Source organism: Lampetra planeri, chromosome 32 (genome assembly GCF_965212315.1).
Source record: "Lampetra planeri chromosome 32, kcLamPlan1.2.h2, whole genome shotgun sequence".
Lineage (NCBI taxonomy): Eukaryota > Metazoa > Chordata > Hyperoartia > Petromyzontiformes > Petromyzontidae > Lampetra > Lampetra planeri.
The window spans coordinates 569,853-590,882 of NC_136138.1; the positions used below are offsets into that span (position 1 = coordinate 569,853).

Here is a 21,030-nt window from a genome sequence, read left to right on the forward strand (position 1 = left end):
TGGGTAACAGGGTAACGGTTTTCAAAAGTAGTCATCTAGTTCATTACACAGCGTCTACTGCACGTGGTTGTAAATGTCCGTTTGTCTTGACGGCGAGTAAGGTACAGACCTTGCTGCCCACCGCTTCACGGCACGGAGAGGTTGCACTCATACGCGCGCAGGCAAACGCACGCTGGAGAGTAAAAATCCAAAATGCTCACCAGTGGAAGGAACACAGACACGAATACATCATTTTATTTACAGCATGTGTAGGGGTTAAAAATAACATAAACATTTTTGCTTACAGTAGAAGTGGGTGTTGTTGTTTTGTTGTTAGCAATTGAGAGATACGAACCGGCTAAGTGAATGAGCAACCATTTGACCAAAGAGCACGACTGGGTGCTCCGCGGCAAGCCCACGTGATGCGAGAGCCGTCACTCGCGAAACGACAGCCAGCCTTTGGCAATTTTAAAATGGGCTCATTCTTAAACGCTGCGATCGCTTTGTTTTTAAAAGTTTTACCTTCGTTTCAAAAATACACATCTTAAAAAAAACCCCCACCGTGTTGTTTAGAAGACCAGAGATTGTTTTAAGACTGGAGGAAAAATAGTTACACTTTGAGATATATTTTGTTAAAAACTACGATTTGAATCGAAACATTTTAGCTACCGATCTTCAAGACCTTTCCATTCTCACGTTATTGACCTTTGTGAGAGGGTTACCACGTGCACCTTCTTCAAACAAGGGTTAAATTTAATCAAACGCAAAGTCATCCGCAAAAATCATCCCCAAGTTTTAAAAATCTCCGCATTTGGGAGAGAGAGAAAATCATGCATGAAAGAGGTCACAACGCAAAGAGTGTGAAACAGCCAAGAATGAGAGGGCAACGCCACAGCACCAGGGAAGCCGGGGGGGATGGAGGGAGGGGGAGGGGTCATTGCACAGTGTGTCGAGGGGAGACAAGGAGGATGTGGTGGAGGGCGCTACAACACACGCGCAGCATGCATTCATTCCGGAGACACGAAACCATCGGGGAAACTGCTTCAACCAACTCGGAAACACAACGGTCAGGAACGGCGCAGCACAGCAAAGTCATATTATTTGGAATATTAACTTTGTTTTGTTTAATATTACATCCCTGAATACCACAGTCTCAACAAAAAGAAAAACGTAACAAACAATGTTGAAAAAAGTGACTAAGTGAGCAAGATTCCATGTTGAAGGAGCATGGGGGTTCATAGTGCAGGCCCGTGACAATGAAGTAACATCAACATTACGCCCCTTGGAAAGATAGTTCCGGTTCTAAAGGTGAGAAGAAGTCATTGCGATCGGGATTTCAAATTCTAGAAAAACACAGCCTGCAGAGCTGCAATTAAAAGGTCACGCTGGAGTGTGTAATATATCGTAAATGTCTAAATCGTAAGGTTTTTTTCGCCTTCGTTTTATGAAAAAGAAATCTACACAGATTCATCACTCACATATACAACCAGGACACTCACAATTCACCGTCTACAGACAAAATGAAAACGGGTTGCATTACGTCATTGAATAACTCTCCTACCTAGCTAAAAGCATTCCCTTCCCGAGGAGGAGAGCCCACGAATACCCAGGTATTGAGCACGCACATGCAGCAGCAGCAGCAGCAACGACAAGAAAATAAGATGCCCTCCTGCGCCAAGCGGTTATTATCGATGTTTGATGAAACCAGTGTCGTAGCAAGAGAGAAAAGAGAAGAGAGAGAAACACATGTTAGCCTTTTAGCAAGTTACGGAAAATCTCTTACACTTCAAAAATGTTCCCTTTCACTCAAACAAAAAAACCCCACAGCGAACGTCTTTCTAGACTCGTAATAACCAAGCGTTAAATAGACCACCGTTTCATCTGTACGTTTGGCTAGCATATATGCCGTTTTTTTATCTACAATATTTGACAGGAGTCAACAACAGCAGGCCAATATCATATTGGTGCACAGCTTATTAAAACACTCCAGGACCAGCAGAGGTTCACGCAGGGTTAGCCCGATACTGGAACACCCCCGCAAAATAAATAGTTAATGCTCCGTAATGCTTCCGACGCGCATGTTGCAGCCCAACCGGCCTCTGGAGCTCACACCGTCGCTTCCTTCGGGGTGTTCAGAATGAAATACCCTTCCCCTGGCGCTCCCCTGAGCTTACGCCAGATATTGCAGCAGTATTTTTTTTTCTTAATCATCAGAATGGCTTTTCATGGCCGCCACCTAAAACCACGTGAGCTTAGAGCAGCAACGCGCACACAATATCTACAAATCCCTTGTAAACAAAACTGCATTTATCATTTTGGAAACAAATATATCCATACGAGTATAAGCCGATGGCAGGAACGTCTCACAATCCATTAAATATCGAGGCAAACCCCCCCCCCCCCATGAAATTAAAACGCTTAAGATGACGAGTCTGCCGTTGTCCACGGTTGTTCTAGAGGCATGCATGCACACATTGAACGTGGGTGCCCGTTTCCAGCGGTGATCGCGCTCGACTCGAACCGACCGGCATGAATGAACAAGCAGGCCCGAGGAGTAACGAAGGAGTATTTTTTTTTTATAGCGGTTTGACTTGTACGCTCACTTGTCCACACAAACGGCTTTGGGGCACACTTATACCTTGGCACGCACGCGCGCACCGAAACACGCACACGCGTGCACGCGCACACAGAAAAACGACTGCCTCATTTAGCTCGATTGAGCTGTCGGGGCAGGTGCTGTTAGCGAGCACCTTAATGGCCAACACAGCGCACATCGTGCGGCATTGGGGCCAATAAGTCACTCGTCAGGGCTGCTCACGCGCTCGCTCTGGGCTCAATCGACCTCACGAATCCCTAAACCATCGGGTACCCGGTACGGTGCTCGCCAGTGGAGTGGCCGAAGATTGACCGTCACGCCTACGAGCGTGGCGCCACCTCGCACCGCACAACGGGGACTCGCGTAGCCACGGACTGGGACTCAAGTGCACACGCAGACGCAAGATGCACGTGGACGCACGCGGAACCGGGTGACGCGTGCCGACGCCGCAATACCGTTTACTCTATGAGCAAAAGTCATGCCTTAAACACCCAGCAGCACAACATCTCAGATGCATTGGAAGGGAAGCATGCAAAATAGTGGCGGTATGTGTGCAGAAAACCTCACTCTTGTTATATAGTGTCACGCGAAACCTGAACAAATCTATCAAATTAAAGTTTTCGTCAAATAACGATGTGCGTCAAGCTATCACCAGTCACGCGCCCTTCACGGATGACGTTAAAAGCTAAAGTGCGACACAAAAAGCGCGTCAATTTCAAAACAAGCGGCGGCCGCAGTGCGGGGTGACCGGTGTGGGGGAGGTTGCGCGGGGCAGTGAGCGATGCCGTGGGGGGGGGGGGGGGTTCTGCACACACGCCGATTGCGGACAGCACAGTCTAGGGGGGGGAACCTCAAGTGAAGAACCTTAAAATGGGAGCCGGCGATACTCTCCTACAAGGAGGTCTCGAAGCTGAGCAGCGGGCTGCCGGGCCGGCTGTGAGCCACGGGCGGCTTGTACGCTCCCAGGTAGGAGCTCGAGAGAGGGGGCTGCGGCAGTGGGCGTGCGCCCGAGTGGCGGTCGTAGTTGGCGTTGTTGTTGCGGTTGGGGGAGTGCGCCGCGAGGCTGTCCTCGCTGCCGTGCTGGCGCCGCTTGGTCGGGGCGTCGTCCTCTTCCGCGTCCGTGTCGTCGATCAGGGGGATGTGCGGCTCGGAGCCGTTTCCTGCGCCGTTGCCAAAGTCGGGGTGCGTCATGAAGTTGTGGATTGAGGAGCGGGCTTCTGGCTTTTCGAGCTTCTCGTACAGCGAGCTACGGAATGCTTTCACCACACGGATCTGCGGCAGGCGCGATGGGGGGATAGGGGGTGGAGGAGACGGAATGGAGACGACGGGGGGGAGGGTGGGAATTGAGGAGAGGGCGAGAAGGAGAGGGATTGCTCGGAATGGGTGAGAGTGGGGCGGCAGGATACGCGGAGGGGTTTGGGTGGCACGACGAGGCTCCGCGAGGGGCAAGGCAGGAGAAGGGCGAAGGGTGGTGAGCCGAAGAGAGATGAAACACGGGAACCAAGAGTGGAGAGGGAGACGAAAGCATAGTGAATTAAAATAAATGGATGAAAGTTGAGTTGGACAGGAGATAAAGACAGAGAGAGAGCACATATAGAGGAATACATTAGTAAATAAACATGCATTCTCTGTATACCTATGTCAGTTATTATTATAAACAAAATGAAACCAGTTAAGGTCACCTCGAGGTATAAAGCAGCATCAGGCGTGTACTCATTCTACAGGTTCATCCTAACCAGATTGCCATACAGACTACAACCGGAATGATGGGAGAAAACCAAAATTATATTTTTCTTTTAACCATACGTCACCCTGCTGGTCAGTGCAGGTTGGCTATGGCAAGGAGCATAGACGTGGGAGCAAAGCAGGACAATGGATTCTGCTGCGCTGCCCACTATTGCTCACCACATCACCCCAAACCCTATCCACTCTGGGCAATTGGTCAATATGTAGCACGTATGTAGCTACACGCTGTTAAATATTTTCATCAGCACAATTTCCGAGTATGATTCACAACGCTTTACTTTTTACGCAGCTACAGGCCACGCGGTTGCTGCTGCTACACACTTAGTGCTGCTCCATCCGCTACGATGCACTGTTGGACACGGGCACATCCGCTTGCAGGCACGGGGCAAGCCAACGTCTTTTCTCGAGCACAATTGAGAGCGGTACTCCTAGAAGCAAATGGTTCACCATGTGGCCCGGCCTGCTATCACGTCCGCGACAAAGTTAGTGCCCGGTCGTCGCGTGGCACAACGAGCGAGCTACCACCGGAGGCGACGACTTCCGACGCGGATATCCGATGATGTGGTATTGAAACGCATGTTGGGAATGGTTAGATTAAATTCACAATGTCATCAACAATAATGTACCACGACTAGACAGTGCAATGTACATCGCCTGAGATATTATGCATAACATGTAAACGCAATCAACCACTTTGTGGGGTAGTCAAGAGTGGTTGGCCCTATGGATAGGAGGGCTCCTGCCATGAGACCGGGGAATTTCCATCGCTGGCCCAGGGCTGTAAACGGGAGATTTGCAACTGCCTCAATGCTCATTTGAGCGGGAAATCACTTTGAGTTTGATGCCGGAATATTGCCAAAGAGGACATTGGTCAGGGGGCTGTGAATAGCCGGATTCCACCATGATGACCGGACTGCATGTACAATAATAATGTACGTACAACAACGCACCCCTGTTCAAGAATTCGTGGTATTTAATGCAACCAAACTGCAACATGCATAGGTCAACTGTTAAAAAAAATGAAAAATGGAAATGTAGACATGCACATGTAAGCAGCCTCTGCAAGTGTGATTGCAATCAAGGAACCATCTGGAGACAAGAATGGCATTGGATAAACGTGAGTTGTACGGCGCATACCATTGCGTTTGGTAATAACGGTTCACGGGGCAGTGCTTCGACGCGTACATTTCTTGACTGCGAACGTGAACGGAGGTTGAAGGAATAAGACGCGTTCAATTATATTATTTAACCGGGAACCTTTCAACATGCAATAGGGATTTGCGTCGTTGTACAAAGTCCTTGGCCTGTTTGGTTTTCGCGTTTCGATAGCGGTACGGGGCATTATGAATGCGCAACAGCAAGAGCAGCGCAATGTTGATGATTGCGTTGGCCGTGGCGCCAGCGGGCAGCGCCGGGCGACACCGTGCCCCTCTACGACGCGGCTGCATTGCGACTCCCTACCGCACCCTGCAGGCGTGCGGCGACTCACCCTGCAAGCCGATCGATGAACAATATCATTTGGGCGCAGTGGTTCTCAACTTTTGTTGGCGACTGTAACCCCTTGTTGAAGTTTGTTTCAACCGAGTACCCCCTTGCCTGACCGAACATGGTTCTGAGAAATAAATGCATGAATAATGAACATCAATATTTTTACCAATTGTCCAATTTTGTGAGGTATCCTAACTAGCGAGTAACTGCAAGCGAATAAAAACATTCAACGGACGTTCTGCATGCGTCACGTCATTTGTTTGCGAACGCTGCTTACTCTTGTAAACCGCATTGTTTACAATCAATGAGTTTATAAAGGTATTTTATATCGTTCTAGATTACCATATGGATACACATTTTACCGTAGTTATTTATATTGTCAGATTCGTACGTGATTATTCACCAATTACTCTTTATGTATAATTTCACACATTTATAAATCACCTCACGTACCCCCTGGGACGTTACCACACCCCCAGGGGTCCGCGTACTCCCGGTTGAGAACCACTGATTTTGGACATCTGTTAATTGCACCATTATTACAGCGCAAGGGTATCACGAAGGAAGCGGCTATGTTGCACAGACACGCTCGACATTAGTTTCACAGTAGGGGAACGGTATTTGTAATCAAATTGAGTAATTTGCCAGGTAGTTTTGTCGAATATGGGCCTACACTTTTCCGAATGATGTCAGGGGATCCTGAACATTGACTGTGAAGTGGATGGTGAATGTCTAAGTTAATAGGCCCGCGGTATTAACCTGCCAGAGATTCCATCGGCAATCCTCTGCAACAAGGGGCTACCACTGGGCCTCGGAATCGTCACGGTGCGGGGTGGTGATTCTCCTTAGGAATTGACCCTCCGCTGTCTCATTTCCATTGTTTCTTGTAAATTCTGTCTCATAAGTTGCATAAACAGCAACAATTGATTACGCGCACAAATTAAAGCATCTGCCGATAGCGAAAGAGACAATTTTCCGCATCGTTTCACGCAGAACAATTTTGAAGATGGCAATTTGAGCGATTCTCAGGTTAACTCCAACAAGACGGCTACATTTCAATTGCATGTGAAATTAGCAATGTTGGGCCCTTTTAATGACAATACGGGGCTGTAACGGACCAGGCATAATTCCTTCAGTATCTCCCATTCGGGTAGCCACTTTAATAACATCAGACTAGTTCGTGCGGTAGGTCATAGCATCAGACAGCACAGTAAATCCAGCATTCGCTGTTTTGTCCCTCACACTCCTTACATCTTAAAATAACTTTACAGTGGCCTCGTGAGAAATCATTAATTTACACGCACATTAATAAAGGTGAACTTTCCGATGCTAGTCACTCTCAGAATGATGCACACGGTCCCAGGTTTTACAATGCACAGTACGCAGCTATCCACTGGACATCCAGACGAAAATGTTGCACTAGCTGCTGCACATATTCATCACATTGCTTAACGAGATTCAAGTCGAAAAACGTTAAACTATATTTTTGTCATCGTTGGCAAGGCAATTGTCCATGAGTGCGCTTCACTAGCGCAGTCGGCCAAACATCTCAATTCAGGATTACAGAGCTTGGGCGATTGCTGATGCCAGGTTCAGACTGCGTTCCCTCTCATCTGTGGCTTCCCGTGCCTCGGTGCGAAATCTGTGTGCGTTGAGAATTCTACAGCAGCGATTAGGGGCGCAAATGGAGTGAATGAATAACGCTGCTTTATGTAAACTTACTACTTGGATAATTTTGTTTAACTCACCTAGAGTTTGATGGCCTTTCATTTGCAACATTAAGATGTAAGAATGTGTAACTTAATTTATAGAATGGGCCATATTGGGAAGATCATTTTATAAATATGCAAATATCAAACCTTTTTCAGAAGTTAACTTGACTGACAAATATCGCTTGATATTACCGAGTTGTAGCGCACGTTTGAAGCACAGCACGTACATTAAACAAGTGAAACCTATGTTGGTTTCTGTATTGCTTTCTGAATTCCCCGTGTCTGGCTCTTGGGCAAAAAGTACAACACACACGACACCCGGCCCACGGAGCACGCAGGGCCGCTGATCAGCACGGCCCACCACGACCACGCGGGGCGTGCAGGGCAAGGGAGGTTGGACGATGTAACCTTTTTGAGTAACGAAAACATTTCTAACTTTATTAAAACTGGTCAATGCCCGTCTCAGCATTGAAATAAAATATGATGGGAAAATAACTGGCAGCCCTTTGGCAACCCACCCACTGAATTAGAGTTTCCACCACATCATGCTGGAGATGGTGGGGGTTTGACCGTACTTCACGCTGGTCAGTAAGGAATTGGTGAATGGGGCAGCACATTTCAACTGAACTGTGCAATGGCCTCTGATGTTCTCGGGCTCACACGTGGCCTGACATTGTTGGATCGATGGAACCAAGCGTGAGCCCATTGAGACTCAGGGCCGTAGTCTTATTCACGGCTCGATTCTGGCTCGGCTTTTTAACATGGCTCAGCTCAGGATTGAAATGCTGAGTTGCTTCCACAGAAGCCTAAGTGAGTCTACATGTGGTTTTCTGTCGGCTCACGTGAGCCAGAATCAAGCCTAAGCCGAGCCGTGACTAAGAATACAGGCCTAAGGGAGACCTGTTGTGGTCTTGGCATGATTACGATTTTCCCATCTGACAAAATGCTGAAGACATCCCTGACATTCCAGTGAAGAACCAAAACGCTATTCAATAACAAGGTTGAGAAACAATTAGTTGACGGGCCTCCAATTGCGATGCGACAAAACATTAACTGCCGATCTCGACTCGCATGAAACACAACCGAGAACGATACAATTAATCTTCTCGTCAAGGTAGAAGCTGTGTTACCAGTTACAAATTGCAACGAATTAACAAACATTGCTGAGACACTTTAAACGTGTTCGGCCGTTTACACCTTGGAAATGCCAAAGCCCATGATGTTCTGCCAACACATGGACACCCTTGCAAACCAGATGCTCCATCTCAAGAGGGGGGGGGGGGAGTTTCTTAATGAAACATATTAATGAACAAAAAAAAAACAAGCTTCAAATGACCGAGGGGGTCACTCCGTTCAAATAAAATCGAACTCAACATGAGGAGCACACAGGAGGGCACATGTACCTCACTACCAAAATCATATCACAATTAAAATGAAAATCGCATGCCCATGCAGATAAAAAACATTGCACAGCATTTTTGGGGCAGGCCGTAGCCTACAGCCTGCAGTTGCTGGAGGTTGCTTTGAGCTCTCTGGCCGGTAGGGCACCGCGCCCCAGCAAGCAACGCAGAGTGGCACCAGCCACCGACAACAAAACCATCTCAAATTAAACCAAATAATAATTTGTCGGGAGGGAGGATAAAAGGTTATGTTCCTTGGGAGAATGAATAAATGTTAATTTTGACAAAGCGATTATTATTATGCAAGGGTCCGACAAACATTCAGCTTTAACTTATTTGGTAGTTAGTTTGCGATTGTTGTTTGTTCGTTTGTTAACCCAATCGCTGGAGGGAAAACACCAAGGCAGAGTTAAGCGAGTCAATGCAAGAAGAAACAAACAAAAAAACAATCCAAGCATTACAAATGCACAGGTGAGGAACAGTGACCAGGCTGTATGAGGCGGCATATTAAAGGTGACTGAGGTGCGGTCAGGGGTAAAAAAAGGGGGTTGCAGCAATTTTAGCTCATCATGCAGACACGAAGAGATCAGACTCACGCCCGTAAGTGGTGGCGGCAGTATTGGTGGTGGTGAGAGGAGGAGTGCCTGCAGCTGCGTGTGTTGGGGTAGAAAGGTTTGTTACATCGTGGTGGTGGCTAGCTACCGAAGGCTGCCGCCTGAGAGATCCCTGCAAGGAAGAGCCGCCCTGGAAGGCGTTCACTACCCCCATCTGGAAATGGGGGGAGGAGCGAGAGAGAGAGGAGGAAAGAAAGATGCAGAGAAAAAAAGCAATAAAAATGTAAAAGGCTCACTTAGTTAGACACAAGCAAAAAAACACACACAGAGAAATGAAAAGAGCACAGGCTAGCCCATGCAAGAGGGTGGAAGGACCACCGGTCGTAAACTGTGCAGAGGCTCTCGCGAGCTGCACTCTAGGGTTGAGATTCAGCCGTTTTATGTTTCGGGTGCCATCATTTCAACAGTGAAGGCTACCAAGCCAGTAGGCCACATATTCCAGCAAGCCACATTTCCGCACGTTTTTAGGTGTGTTTTCACATTTACATCATGGGACCTCCTTTGCCAGTACCAAAATATGAGAATAGGTTTTCCCATTTTTCTGGCAAGCTTTCAAAGCTGTCTCTGGTGTGGCCCAATCAGTTTCAAAGACAATGCATATATTATCAGAGTATGTTTTTTGTTTGCATTCTGACCACAAGTATTGTGGTTAATGCAGACATGATTCCTTGTAAAAGGTTTCAGTTTGGTATTTTAACAACTTAACACCTGTTTTGTTGCCAGAAAAAAGGGGAAAACCTATTCTCATGTTTCACATTATATATATAATTATATATAAAATGTAATTGTAATAATTGTCACTTTTTTAAGGTAAATTTACATGCGAACATTACAACTTTTCTGACGAAATTAGTCTTCAAGTGTTTGCCTCATAACATGCTGGCGGCATCTGCACAGCAATATTAAAACACAAGTGTCAAATGTTAAACATTTCCTGTCACAGTGACTTGAAACTGAAATGTGACGGATGCATTTTACAAATATTGCACACAGGCCACGGGTAATCAGTGCAATGCTGTTGCCTCCAATTTGAAACAACAATGTGCATTCATTAAGCCCCTATAGTTGCTCATTGGTACAGGGCAGGTGGTGGGAGACATGCCGAAAATATCGCCAGGCTCCATCTTTGAGCCAAGGCAGCTCAGTTGAAACACTTTTAGGGGTGTCATGGTGGAGAGATGACAACATCCCTCGCCTGGTATGGAGGAGGTTGTGGGTTCCATCCCGACCCTGATGCCTGCTGTATATTTGGAGTTTGCATGTTCTTCCCGTGGTCACGTGGATATTTCTCTGGGTCCTCCGGTTTTTTTTCCCTCCACATTTAAACATGCATTTAAAGTATTTGGCTGCTTTAAATTTCCACATGATAAGCGACTTCATTGGGGTATCATTTGTGATAGGCAGTTCGTTTCTAAAAAAGAGTTAGATAGCGCAGTGGGCCTTACCCAGTAAAATCAAAAATAGTTTTTTTAGTAGTGACAGTTTAACCTGGGCCAGGCAAGGGATCTGCTGAGGAACTCACAATCCACACTGAGGCACTGTCCTCAAAATTGTTTTAAATGTATACGACTAATTGGGAGTAAATTATATACCCTGACAACAATGGTTTAACCAGTTTGTTATTGATTCATAATAACATTTTGTGTAAGGCCACGTAATGATTTGGCCAGTCCGTGTCATTAAGCAGACAAATTAAACGGGCACGCGTTCCAGAGTTTAACAAGCCAATTGCTATTATTCTTCCAGCTCACCACTCCGTTGACTAACAATTCGCAAAACTGCTTTTAGTAATTGGATATTGTGTTTTGTTTAAAACTATATGTCAAACTACTTGACCTTACTCCTGCGAATGTTCCGTGATGCTGTTCGCGACAAGAAACAAATAAAAATGAGCAGTAACCACATTGCAAATATCAAACCCAATTCCCCTCATGTTGGCGCATGTGCCACGAAGCAATGTGGTTGAAAAACATTGCTGTAATTGGGCACGATGTAGAAACTGTGCACCATTTAAATTCTGATGAATGAAATCGTCCAACATTTCGGCAAATGATTGCCTCTGCCAAGTCTTTTATAACACAACGATTAATTCAATATCAATCACCTGTTATCGACGTCTTTTGAGCAGTCAATGTCACTGCTGGAATTTCGTTAGCATGGTTCAGATACACGCCGCATAGTTTTGTCTGCAGGTTGCAGAATGTCATCTGAGAGCACCGGGTTCGTTTCAAGAATGTTTTACGTCAACATTTTGGCCACATTAAGAAATAATTTGAGTCAGGGTTGCAGTAATAGAAGCACATTCCTGCCAAGAGATATGTAATAGCCACAAGCACAAAACAATTCAGCTGTAACCTTTTTGATGGTATTATGATTGTTAACCCACGAAAGCCTCACTGGGTCTCAAGGCTATTTCAGAAGGCTCCTGCAAGGATTTTTGCAGTAAGGGGCGATGCTGGTACGTGTGTAATGGGTTCCGGAGACACTTGTAGAGGTAACTTCTTTATTACAATCCAACACTCCAACAGTCCTGATACTCTGTTACAGCCTAGGGATACAGCCTAGAGACACAGCCTCCTCCTAGCGTACCTGACTCTGGCTACGCTCTGGGGTCCTCCGGCTAAAATTACCCTAGGGGAGGCTACCTGACCCGACCCAGCCAAGGTGCGGGTCTAGACTCTCGCTTCCTCGGAACTCGCCCTGACAAGGACGTAGAGCCGGGAGTCCTAGAGTCCCACCACTGGCCCGCACAGCGTCCCGGCCCTTACAAGGACAAGCGGGACGAGGGGGTCCAGGGTCCTAAGTTGGCTGGTCTTGGGTCTTGAGCTGCGACTGGCCCCGATCGGCTAGGGAGCGGCCCTTTTATCCCTCTTGCCCATCGAGGGGTGGAGTTGTGTGGGGTCCCAGATACCCCACAGCCCCCGTTGGTTGCGCCAAGGGGCTTAGCTGTCTGGGTTGTCTGGGATCCTAGAGCCCGGCGCCGAGGGCTTAGCTGCCTAGGATCCTAGAGCCCCCAGCAGCCCCCCCCCCCCCCTCTTGGGCTGGCACAGCGGCCCCTCCCCTGGGGGTCCGAGGTACCTGCAGATGGGCCCTGTCCACCACTGCCGGTAAGTGTGGCCCATCTATGGCACTACACGTGTAATCTCGATCGCGTCACTCGGAGGTAACTATTCAGCATTCAGATGTGTGCCTACTACCAGTTAGTTTTTTTTTGTTTTGCCATGGGAGGAGGAAACCAGAGAATCCAGGGAGAGAATACAAGCTCCACTACAGAAAGGTGCCAGTCGGGAGTCGAACCCCAGGCTTTCTGGCCGTGGGTCACGAATGTCACCGCTGGGCCGCTGCCACCCCGCGACCATGTCCTTGTTGAGGATTAGGGATTGGATCTAACTCGCTCTCGCGGTCCACAGATTGATCGGCTGGAGTTGCTAGAAATTATGGCACCTGGCTCGGCAACGGACAATATTTCCGCGCTCTCTAACAAACATTTGGATGAACCATTCTGCAGCAATAACTTAAATGTTCATGATTCAAATTTAGATCGTGTAATTTTACGTGTTGACGCCTAAAAAAAGAAGAGACGTTTAAAAGAAATAAGACACAATGGACAGAAACATCCATAGTTCAGTGCACATTTAGAAGACATTGAAAACCAAATGCATTCATGAACTTGTCAAGAATATCATGTAGGAAACCCAAGCGAGGGGTTAACTTACTTGCAAGTTTGACGACGTCAACATTTCTATTTGTGCTGAAAAAGAAGCTTGATCACATTGCGCAAAGAGGACAAGTGCATGCGACAAGTAGGATAAGTTACGAACGAGAAGGAGCCATTCGGTTCATCAAGTGCAAGGGCATTTAGGAACACTCGATAAGAAAGGGGTGGGGGGGTTAATGAACAGAACAATGTAACTCGGTGTAAATTTTGATGAGGAGAGTTATTTTACGCCGTATGAGGGTTTTCAGTGCCGCTGCTGCTGCAAAAAAAGCTCAGATATCAGTTGAACGCACGCGCTGGCCTTCAGACGCAGAGCGGCTTGGCGTGTTTTCGCATTCAGGGCACTAGCGCTTACCAGCCAAGCTGCAACAGGTCATCCACGGTAAATGAATATTTAAGTACGATCGTTGGTCACGCAGTTCCGTTACCCCTCCCTACTTCTAGCGCTGCGAGTGCTCCGTTGGACCATAACCGCGCAAAGAAATATCACCTCGGAGCTGTTGTAACACCTCACAGATGGCTCACTGCCCTGGTGTGGGCACACAGGCTCAGCGGGAGGACACGGCAAAACAGTTCTCCACAGGAGTGGTGGAGCGCTCGGCCAAGACGAGCGGAGGGTGTGTGCGTGATCGGAGTGCTGAGGCCGGCAGGCGGTGGCGGTCGGTCGGTCAATTCCTAACTGGGTGAACACGGTTGAGAGTGAGAGGGCCCAGGCCAGGCCACCGCTGCCACAGGGCCTAGTACGACGCTTCACCACTCTGCCACGCGCGACTTCACACGCTGCAGTTGTGACACCACTGCAACTGTGGTGCTTCACGGATAAAGGGCCAGAATATCCAATCCGTTTGCACTGTACTGCTGTAATTGAGATGCAAACCGATGTGGCTTGGCTTGTATTGCTATTTAATATTATCTTGGCTTTTACAGAATTTAGCGAGCCATATATTAATTTGCATTGTGGGAATTCTGAGATCACATTTCTTCAGTTGGAAATATTTACTCCATAAAGTACAGTAATTAATTATAACTTTTGTTTAAGGCCTCCCTGGTAAAAGCCCGTGCACCGAACTTACCATGTGTTACCACTGTATGTTACAGTGGTGGCGTACTGTACATTACTATGCTAACATACATGTTAACGTACAGTGCGTGAATCATGCTGGCCAGCATCACCAGGAACTGCGGTGTCCTCCTTCACCCTTAGCTTTGTTCCCCCACTCTCCCCTTTCATCGCAAGTCCACGTAGCGCTGGGAAGGCCACAGCCTGCCCTCAGCAGGAGGCTCATATGAGGCCAGAATGCGTGGCCACCTGACAATGGTCGAACCAACGCTTTTACAGCTTTCATGAAACAATGTGTGATTAAAAATGGAGTTTAGGATAGTGACTTAGAATTAATATTTGTTTTGTCATGTTGTTTTCTAACAAATGCAGTTAAACGATTAAAGGAAGCAGTCACATGACAGCCTGCATGCTCTGCATTAGTGTGACCTCTGACAAAATGACCCCTCGGCAACTCGCTTGACCAAAAGGAATTCCCTGCACTTCCGGGAACTCGCTGGACCAACGGGAACTCGCTGGACCAACGGGAACTCTCCAGACTCAGCATGACTCCTGCCCCATTTTGCATCAGGCCACTTTGCAAGTTAGAAAAACCCTGCAAGCCGTTGCAGCATTTAAAACAAATTATCTTAACATCCTTGTGAGCCGTATAATATATATATTTTAAAATCAACATCCCACTTGTGCTATCAGCAGCTAAGCAAATAGGTGACGCAGGGATGACTTGGAGAAGTGACACCATAGACCTCATCCCGCTGTCCTTTAAAAGCTTCTCTTGCTAAACATTTTACATTTAAACTTCTACGCTAGAGTGGTTCTCACTGACTCTGTCTACACGTTACGCAATCCAAGCTGTGAATTTATTAAATTCTATTTTGCGCCATTGCACGTTGGCCCCATCTCCTCTTCTACAGAAACCGCTTATTGATCTTGGGAGGCCATGTGGGAAGAAGACCCCAGCTCTCAGCAGCGCTGGCACCGTGACTAGAGTCAGGCAGGAGCCCACTGAGCCCACGGCACCTCCACATCTCTGAGCAACGTAGTTTTTTTCTGATGTTGATTTCCACTTTGTTCTCATGGGATTAGCCCTTTATGCCATTTCATTGTTGTGCAGGCAATCGGAGTTTTTACAAAGTATGTACGTACGTTTAACTTTTTTAGCACCGTACGTAGCCAACCGTGTCAATCGGGGGTGTTCGGATGCTGATGCAACACATGGGGGCGGGGCGTGGCAATAAAACAAAGATGGGGGCCACGTTCGGGCCTTTCACGGCATCCAGCGGCCCATTAAGCAGCCAATTCTCCGTGCGACGAGAGGGAGCTCGAGCGAGCCCCTCTAGAGCATAATTTAGCCTACACCTCCACGCCGGCCAGATGTCTTGGAAGAGGTGGGAGTACCCACGCTTTACCCCGCACGCGACCTGCCGTCATACTGACTGCTGTGGTACCCATTTTAATTAACTGGGTGGACGGAGGTGGCCTGGGCATGGGGTGAAATGTAAGAAACGTTTCCTCATTGTTTAATTCGCTCCATGGCGCCCAGCGCGCTGACGCATCGCGCCATGGCAGCATCCCTTGCAGAGGGCACAAAGGGACATCGCGAAGCCGCTCAGCTGGCCACCCGCAGACATGCGCCTCTGAAGCATCTCCCGTGGCTGTCTTTGAGGTGGCTCGAGCTGGCGGCGAGCCGGCTTCAAGGGCGAGTTGGTCGTCACTTTGCGAGCAGAAGGTGTGAGCACTAGCAAGCTTCACTTCAGAGGGATATTGCGTGCTCCCCGCCCCCCGCCCCCCAGCGCGCTGCTGGACACTCATGGAACCGATGCTATCCCACGGGGCAGGGACGGACATCTAAAGGTGCAGATCCTCCACCTGGCACAAATGATAAAATTAATTCTCTAAAAAAGGGCAGACTGCCACCCTGCACTGCTCTGGCAAGGGAGCGCTGGACACAGGGCGGCGGTACGCCATGTTGGTCCGGTTGTGTGGGCCGCTGAGCGTTCTCCCCTCACACCCTGGGGTTTCCCTGGGTGTCATATTTTTTATCCCACGTGTGAAACACTCGTGGAAAACTTCCCAACGCTCGGACCATCCCGAAAAGGTCTGGAGACTCAGCGAGGCATGCAGGGTTAAATAAATGACATTCACATTATTGGCATCGTTCAAATACCAGTACAGGTAGGATTCCATCTTTCCCAATAATTCTGGCGACTTCTAAACCAATGCTTCGCTTTACACTTGTAACGTTACATTTTTAGAGGGTGACACTTGGACACTATTTGTGAAGTTTAACAAGTAACCCATTAATATGATTGGCAATCATATTAATGGGTTGCTGAGCGTTGTGTGGTGGATGAGACTCCACAGATGGGGTCGATCGACTGGGTTTGGGGGGGGGGGGTAAACTTCTGCGATTGTCTGCGTTGCAACGTGGGGGGCCAAGCATGAGCGGCAAGGCCAAGCGCGCACACACGGGGGAGCCAGGAGGGGCGGTGAGCGGATTCCTGCCTCAGGGCTTCCACACCAAAGCTCTGCCATCTTGGATTTCACTCCTTCCATAGGTGCAATTGTGAACAAAATAAAATAAGCGAATAGAGTACAAGTCAGCTGTTACTGGAGTTAATCGTTCAACTTATTTGCGAAATGTTTCTTATTTTTGCACGTGGCTTAAGCGAGTAGCAACTTACAGATCTATATACACGCTTGAAAGCGGCTGAAAGAGTGCCAATTGCGCATGGTGTAGTAGCTTTGGCTTGGACGACGTTATTTCCTCCAAGAGAATTGCCGTGTATGATGGCGACCACGAGGTTTCTGGTCGAAACCCAGCAGGCATCGTCACCCTTCTGACACAAGAACAAAGTTGCCACGTGATATTTTGTCACCGCCTGACAGAGGAAGATCAGAGCCCAGAGGAAGGGTGGCGCGCCCCACAAGGAGGTGGCGAATCGACCTCACGGTGCTTCGGGCAGAGGCAGAGCTATTGGGGCTGCAGGGGCGGCCTCGCTTAAGAAGCGTGCCAGCCGAGGGTGCCGCTCGCTGCGCCGCCAGATCCCTCGGGAAGGTGCTCAATTTTCGTTAAACAGTCATGACGGAGAGCCGATCCACGACAGCCACAGTCCGGTATCTCTGTAGCGTGCATACGCTGTTACCATGGTTCACAAGATGATTAGTACAAGCGGTGTGCACGGCTGAGTTTTAATCTAGAACCCAGAGCGTGAAGCAGGAGACTGCATCACGGCCCCTGGTGCTGCTTTAATTGCAGCAAGGGCCCAGGTGGACTGTGTGGTTACGTGTGTGGACCGCGTGTGGTGCGAGTGTCATGCGGGTGTGGTGCGTGGGTGTGGTGCGTGTGTGTGGTGCGTATGTGTGTCGCGTGTGGTGCTCGTGTGATGCGTCTGGTGCGTGTGTGGGCCATGTTTGGTCCGTGTGTGGTGTGCGTGTGTGGGTCGCGTGTGGTGCGTGTGCGGTGCGTGTGGTGCGTGTGCGGGTGTGTGTGTGGGCCGTGTGTGGTGCGTGTGGTATGTGTGTGAAACACGCGGCATGGCAGCGCGGAATTGGTTGTGCGGTGGTTCGTGCTGCATTTCGCTACGAGTCTGGCGACTCGAGTTAAATTAACGCTCACGACCAATAACAGTGCCAGATATTTGAACTGGTCCTGGGCCTCACCGAGGTTTGACTCGGTCTCAAATGAGTACCTCGTTCGGTGTGTAAACATTCGCACTGGGGGGAGACAAAGGCGTGGCGTTGGCCACCCAACCCCTCGTGCGCTGTGCCGGCCTTCAATGGGCACTGCTCGCTAACAGCACTTGTCCGAGCAGCGTGTTGAGGCTACACGGGGAGTCTCTGCATGTGTGCGTGGGAGCGTACCTGTGTTTGTATTCTGTGCAGGCCACGGAACCACAAAATCTGTCCACGGCGAAGCTCTCGCTCTGCGTGATCAATCTCCTCCTCGTCCTCCTCCTCGTCCTCGGGAATATCGTCCTTGTGCGTGCCGTGCCCCGCCTCCTTCAGGAAGTGGAGGTGCGCCGTGGGGATGCTCGAAATGAGCTGCGGGAGAGCGGCATCACCGCGGCACGGGGGCGCACAGTGACTCATACAGTAACTGACACGGTGACTTACACGGTGACTGTCACGGTGACTCGCACCGTGACTGGGACGTTGACTCATACGGTGACTGGCATGGTGACTCACATGGTGATTCACACGGTGACTGACACGGTGACTCGCACGGTAACCGGAGCTATAATGTAGACTAAAATGTAGACTGTAGCCTGGCTCTTAACCTCGGTGAGCGTACTGGCAGTCTATAATTATAGACTATAATTATAATTATAGACTATAATTATAGACTGCCAGTACACTCACCCAGGACACTCAACCAGCTTCATAACCATTGCTACAGTCGACATTATAGACTGCCAGTACACTCACAAAACTTAATAACCAGGTTACAGTCTACATTAGAGACTGCCAGTACACTCCGATTAAAAACCAGGCTACAGTCTACTGTCTACATCAGCGTTTTTTTTATTATTATTTTATTTTTTATTATTTTTCTAACTACGTGACTTTACTGAAAGAACCAAAGAATATTTGGTTGCTGTTGCTCTCATTCCGATTCGGTTGCTTTAACACCTGATTTCTATTTGCTCGGTGTTTGTTGTGCTCAGTATTCATCACGTTTATGTCTCTGTCATGTTGGTGACCCTGGTCAGTCGCTATCGCCAATTTGGTGGCTTCAGTTCTCACTTGGCTGGACCGCCTCTCCCGCCACTGACCGCCTCTCCCGCCACTGACCGCCTCTCCCGCCACTGACCGGCTCTCCCCCATGCGGATGGCTGTGTGTGTGGGGAGGTTTGATCCTGTTACCGGGGAGCGATGCGTGCACCGTTCGTGGTGGTTACCTGTCCCCACAGCAGCTCGCCCAGTGACAAGAAGACGCACCACAGCCATTGGTCGAACTTGAGGCCTGTACAGCTGAAGGGTTTCCCACCAAACTGCACAATGACAATCTGTACACATCATACAGCCACGGTTAGGTCAATGCTACGTCATTAATATTAAATAAGTTATCTGTGTCCCGATATCATAACGCACGATTTAAAAACTATTGCCATATGTAGACTTTTTTCAGTTAGGTGATGTAATGCAACGATCAGGACAAATTTGTGTTTGAAGACCGTCCACCACCTGACATAGCCAAAACAATAAAATTGTTTAGTGTTCAAGAGTTTAACGCGCCAATTATTATCGTTCACTGGAAAGTTCAATAACGATCCCGCAACCATAGCAATTAACACAAATAAATTATGCCTAATAATATCGTCTGTGAAAATCACCGTGTCAAGGTATTGCCACACCGATGGAATTGGTTCGACGCAGATGACCAATGGAGCTCACTGAGAAGAAACAAACGGTTAATGGGCTAACTCCAGTGGCCCCCGAGTATTGCTCGCTACCGAGTAGCGCTTATAACAAAAGTGCCCGTAAACCAATCGCGCAACTTTTAACAGCGCACGGCAAACGCTCTGAGATGAGACGAAGGCAACGTGTCGCGTTCGCCCCCCGCCCCCACCCCTCCCCCTCTCGGAGGCACGACCTGGATGATAAAAGTGCCGACGACGATGGAGCAGAAGATGGGGTTGCGGTAGATGCCCTCGAAGACGTTGCGCTCCCCGTGGATCTTGCGCGCGTTGATCTCGTTGAAGAGCTGCATGAGCACGAAGGTGTTGAACACGATGGTGTAGTGCTCCGAGGGCGGCGCGTGCAGCGGCGCGTTGCGCCCGCTGTCCACGTCAAACAGCGTCTCGCCTGAACACGAAGCCCACAACGATGAAGCCCACAAGGACGATGACGACGACGACAACGACGACAGCAGCAGCGTTCGTCAACCGTTCAGTGTTATGGCACGCATCGAGCTGCGCGCCGGTGTCAATAGCGAACACGCTCAACTCGCAGTCCTGACGTCGCCGGTTCGACTCCATCTCCCGGCGAGGCAGTTGGCTCAGCCGAGTCGAGTGCACACCCGAAAATCCGACCCACTGTTACCACGGCAACCGTTCATTCTTTCTCGGCAATATATATTTTTTGTTATTCGTAAATCTTGAACTTAAAGTGACTGCTACTTCAAATATCGTTTCCCGTTAATTACCGCTATCATTGACGGCCCTTACAATTGGCGCTGCCTGTGTTGTCTGTGAAAAATGAGCCACCTCTCACGCCGGTTTCCCCTTTTGTTGCCTCGCGTAATGTTCCCGCAGTTTATTATTTCAGCCTTACTTTTGACAGATCTTCACTGCGACGCGATAAATCTTTAGGAATGAGGTGATGAGAGCCCTTTCTCAGCTGCAAATTAAAGTGATTAGTTTCTCTGGGCTGACACGTTTGTCACACCTTCTGAAGAATGGGACGCTAAACAAAGCAAAGGAGTCGCTCAGCTCCATATAGACGAAGCTGTCAATAATGGAGACACTGTACTAACATTACCATGATAATTCGGGGAGTGGTTACAGTGGTTAGTGCACTGCACTATGCAACCAGATGTCTCAGTTTGACTCCCAGCCACCACTAGCATCAGTGGCGAGTGATACGTGAAACGGACCTGAATCCCATAATTCACAAACGTGTATTGGCCAGCGTGGTGAAGTATGGTCAAACAACTCCCATGCCCGACACAGCACAGAGAGGTCTCCATCAAGCAGTGCATCGACAAGGAACTGT

The 21,030-nt window shown here is 48.6% G+C and overlaps 1 protein-coding gene across 1 annotated transcript in view; it reads right to left on the reverse strand.

Moving 5' to 3' along the window:
* Window positions 1–205: 205 nt before the first annotated feature.
* Window positions 206–21,030, reverse strand: part of LOC144729269 (plasma membrane calcium-transporting ATPase 2-like) — a 231,618-nt gene continuing 210,793 nt past the window's right edge. Inside the window, exons 20-23 of the mRNA XM_078609397.1 lie at window positions 19,910–20,121; window positions 19,215–19,322; window positions 18,178–18,357; window positions 206–3,847 (exon numbers count right to left, since the gene is read on the reverse strand). Of these exons, the coding sequence (XP_078465523.1) occupies window positions 3,467–3,847; window positions 18,178–18,357; window positions 19,215–19,322; window positions 19,910–20,121 (881 nt within the window). The 3' untranslated portion in view covers window positions 206–3,466. The remainder of the gene's footprint in view (window positions 3,848–18,177; window positions 18,358–19,214; window positions 19,323–19,909; window positions 20,122–21,030) is intronic.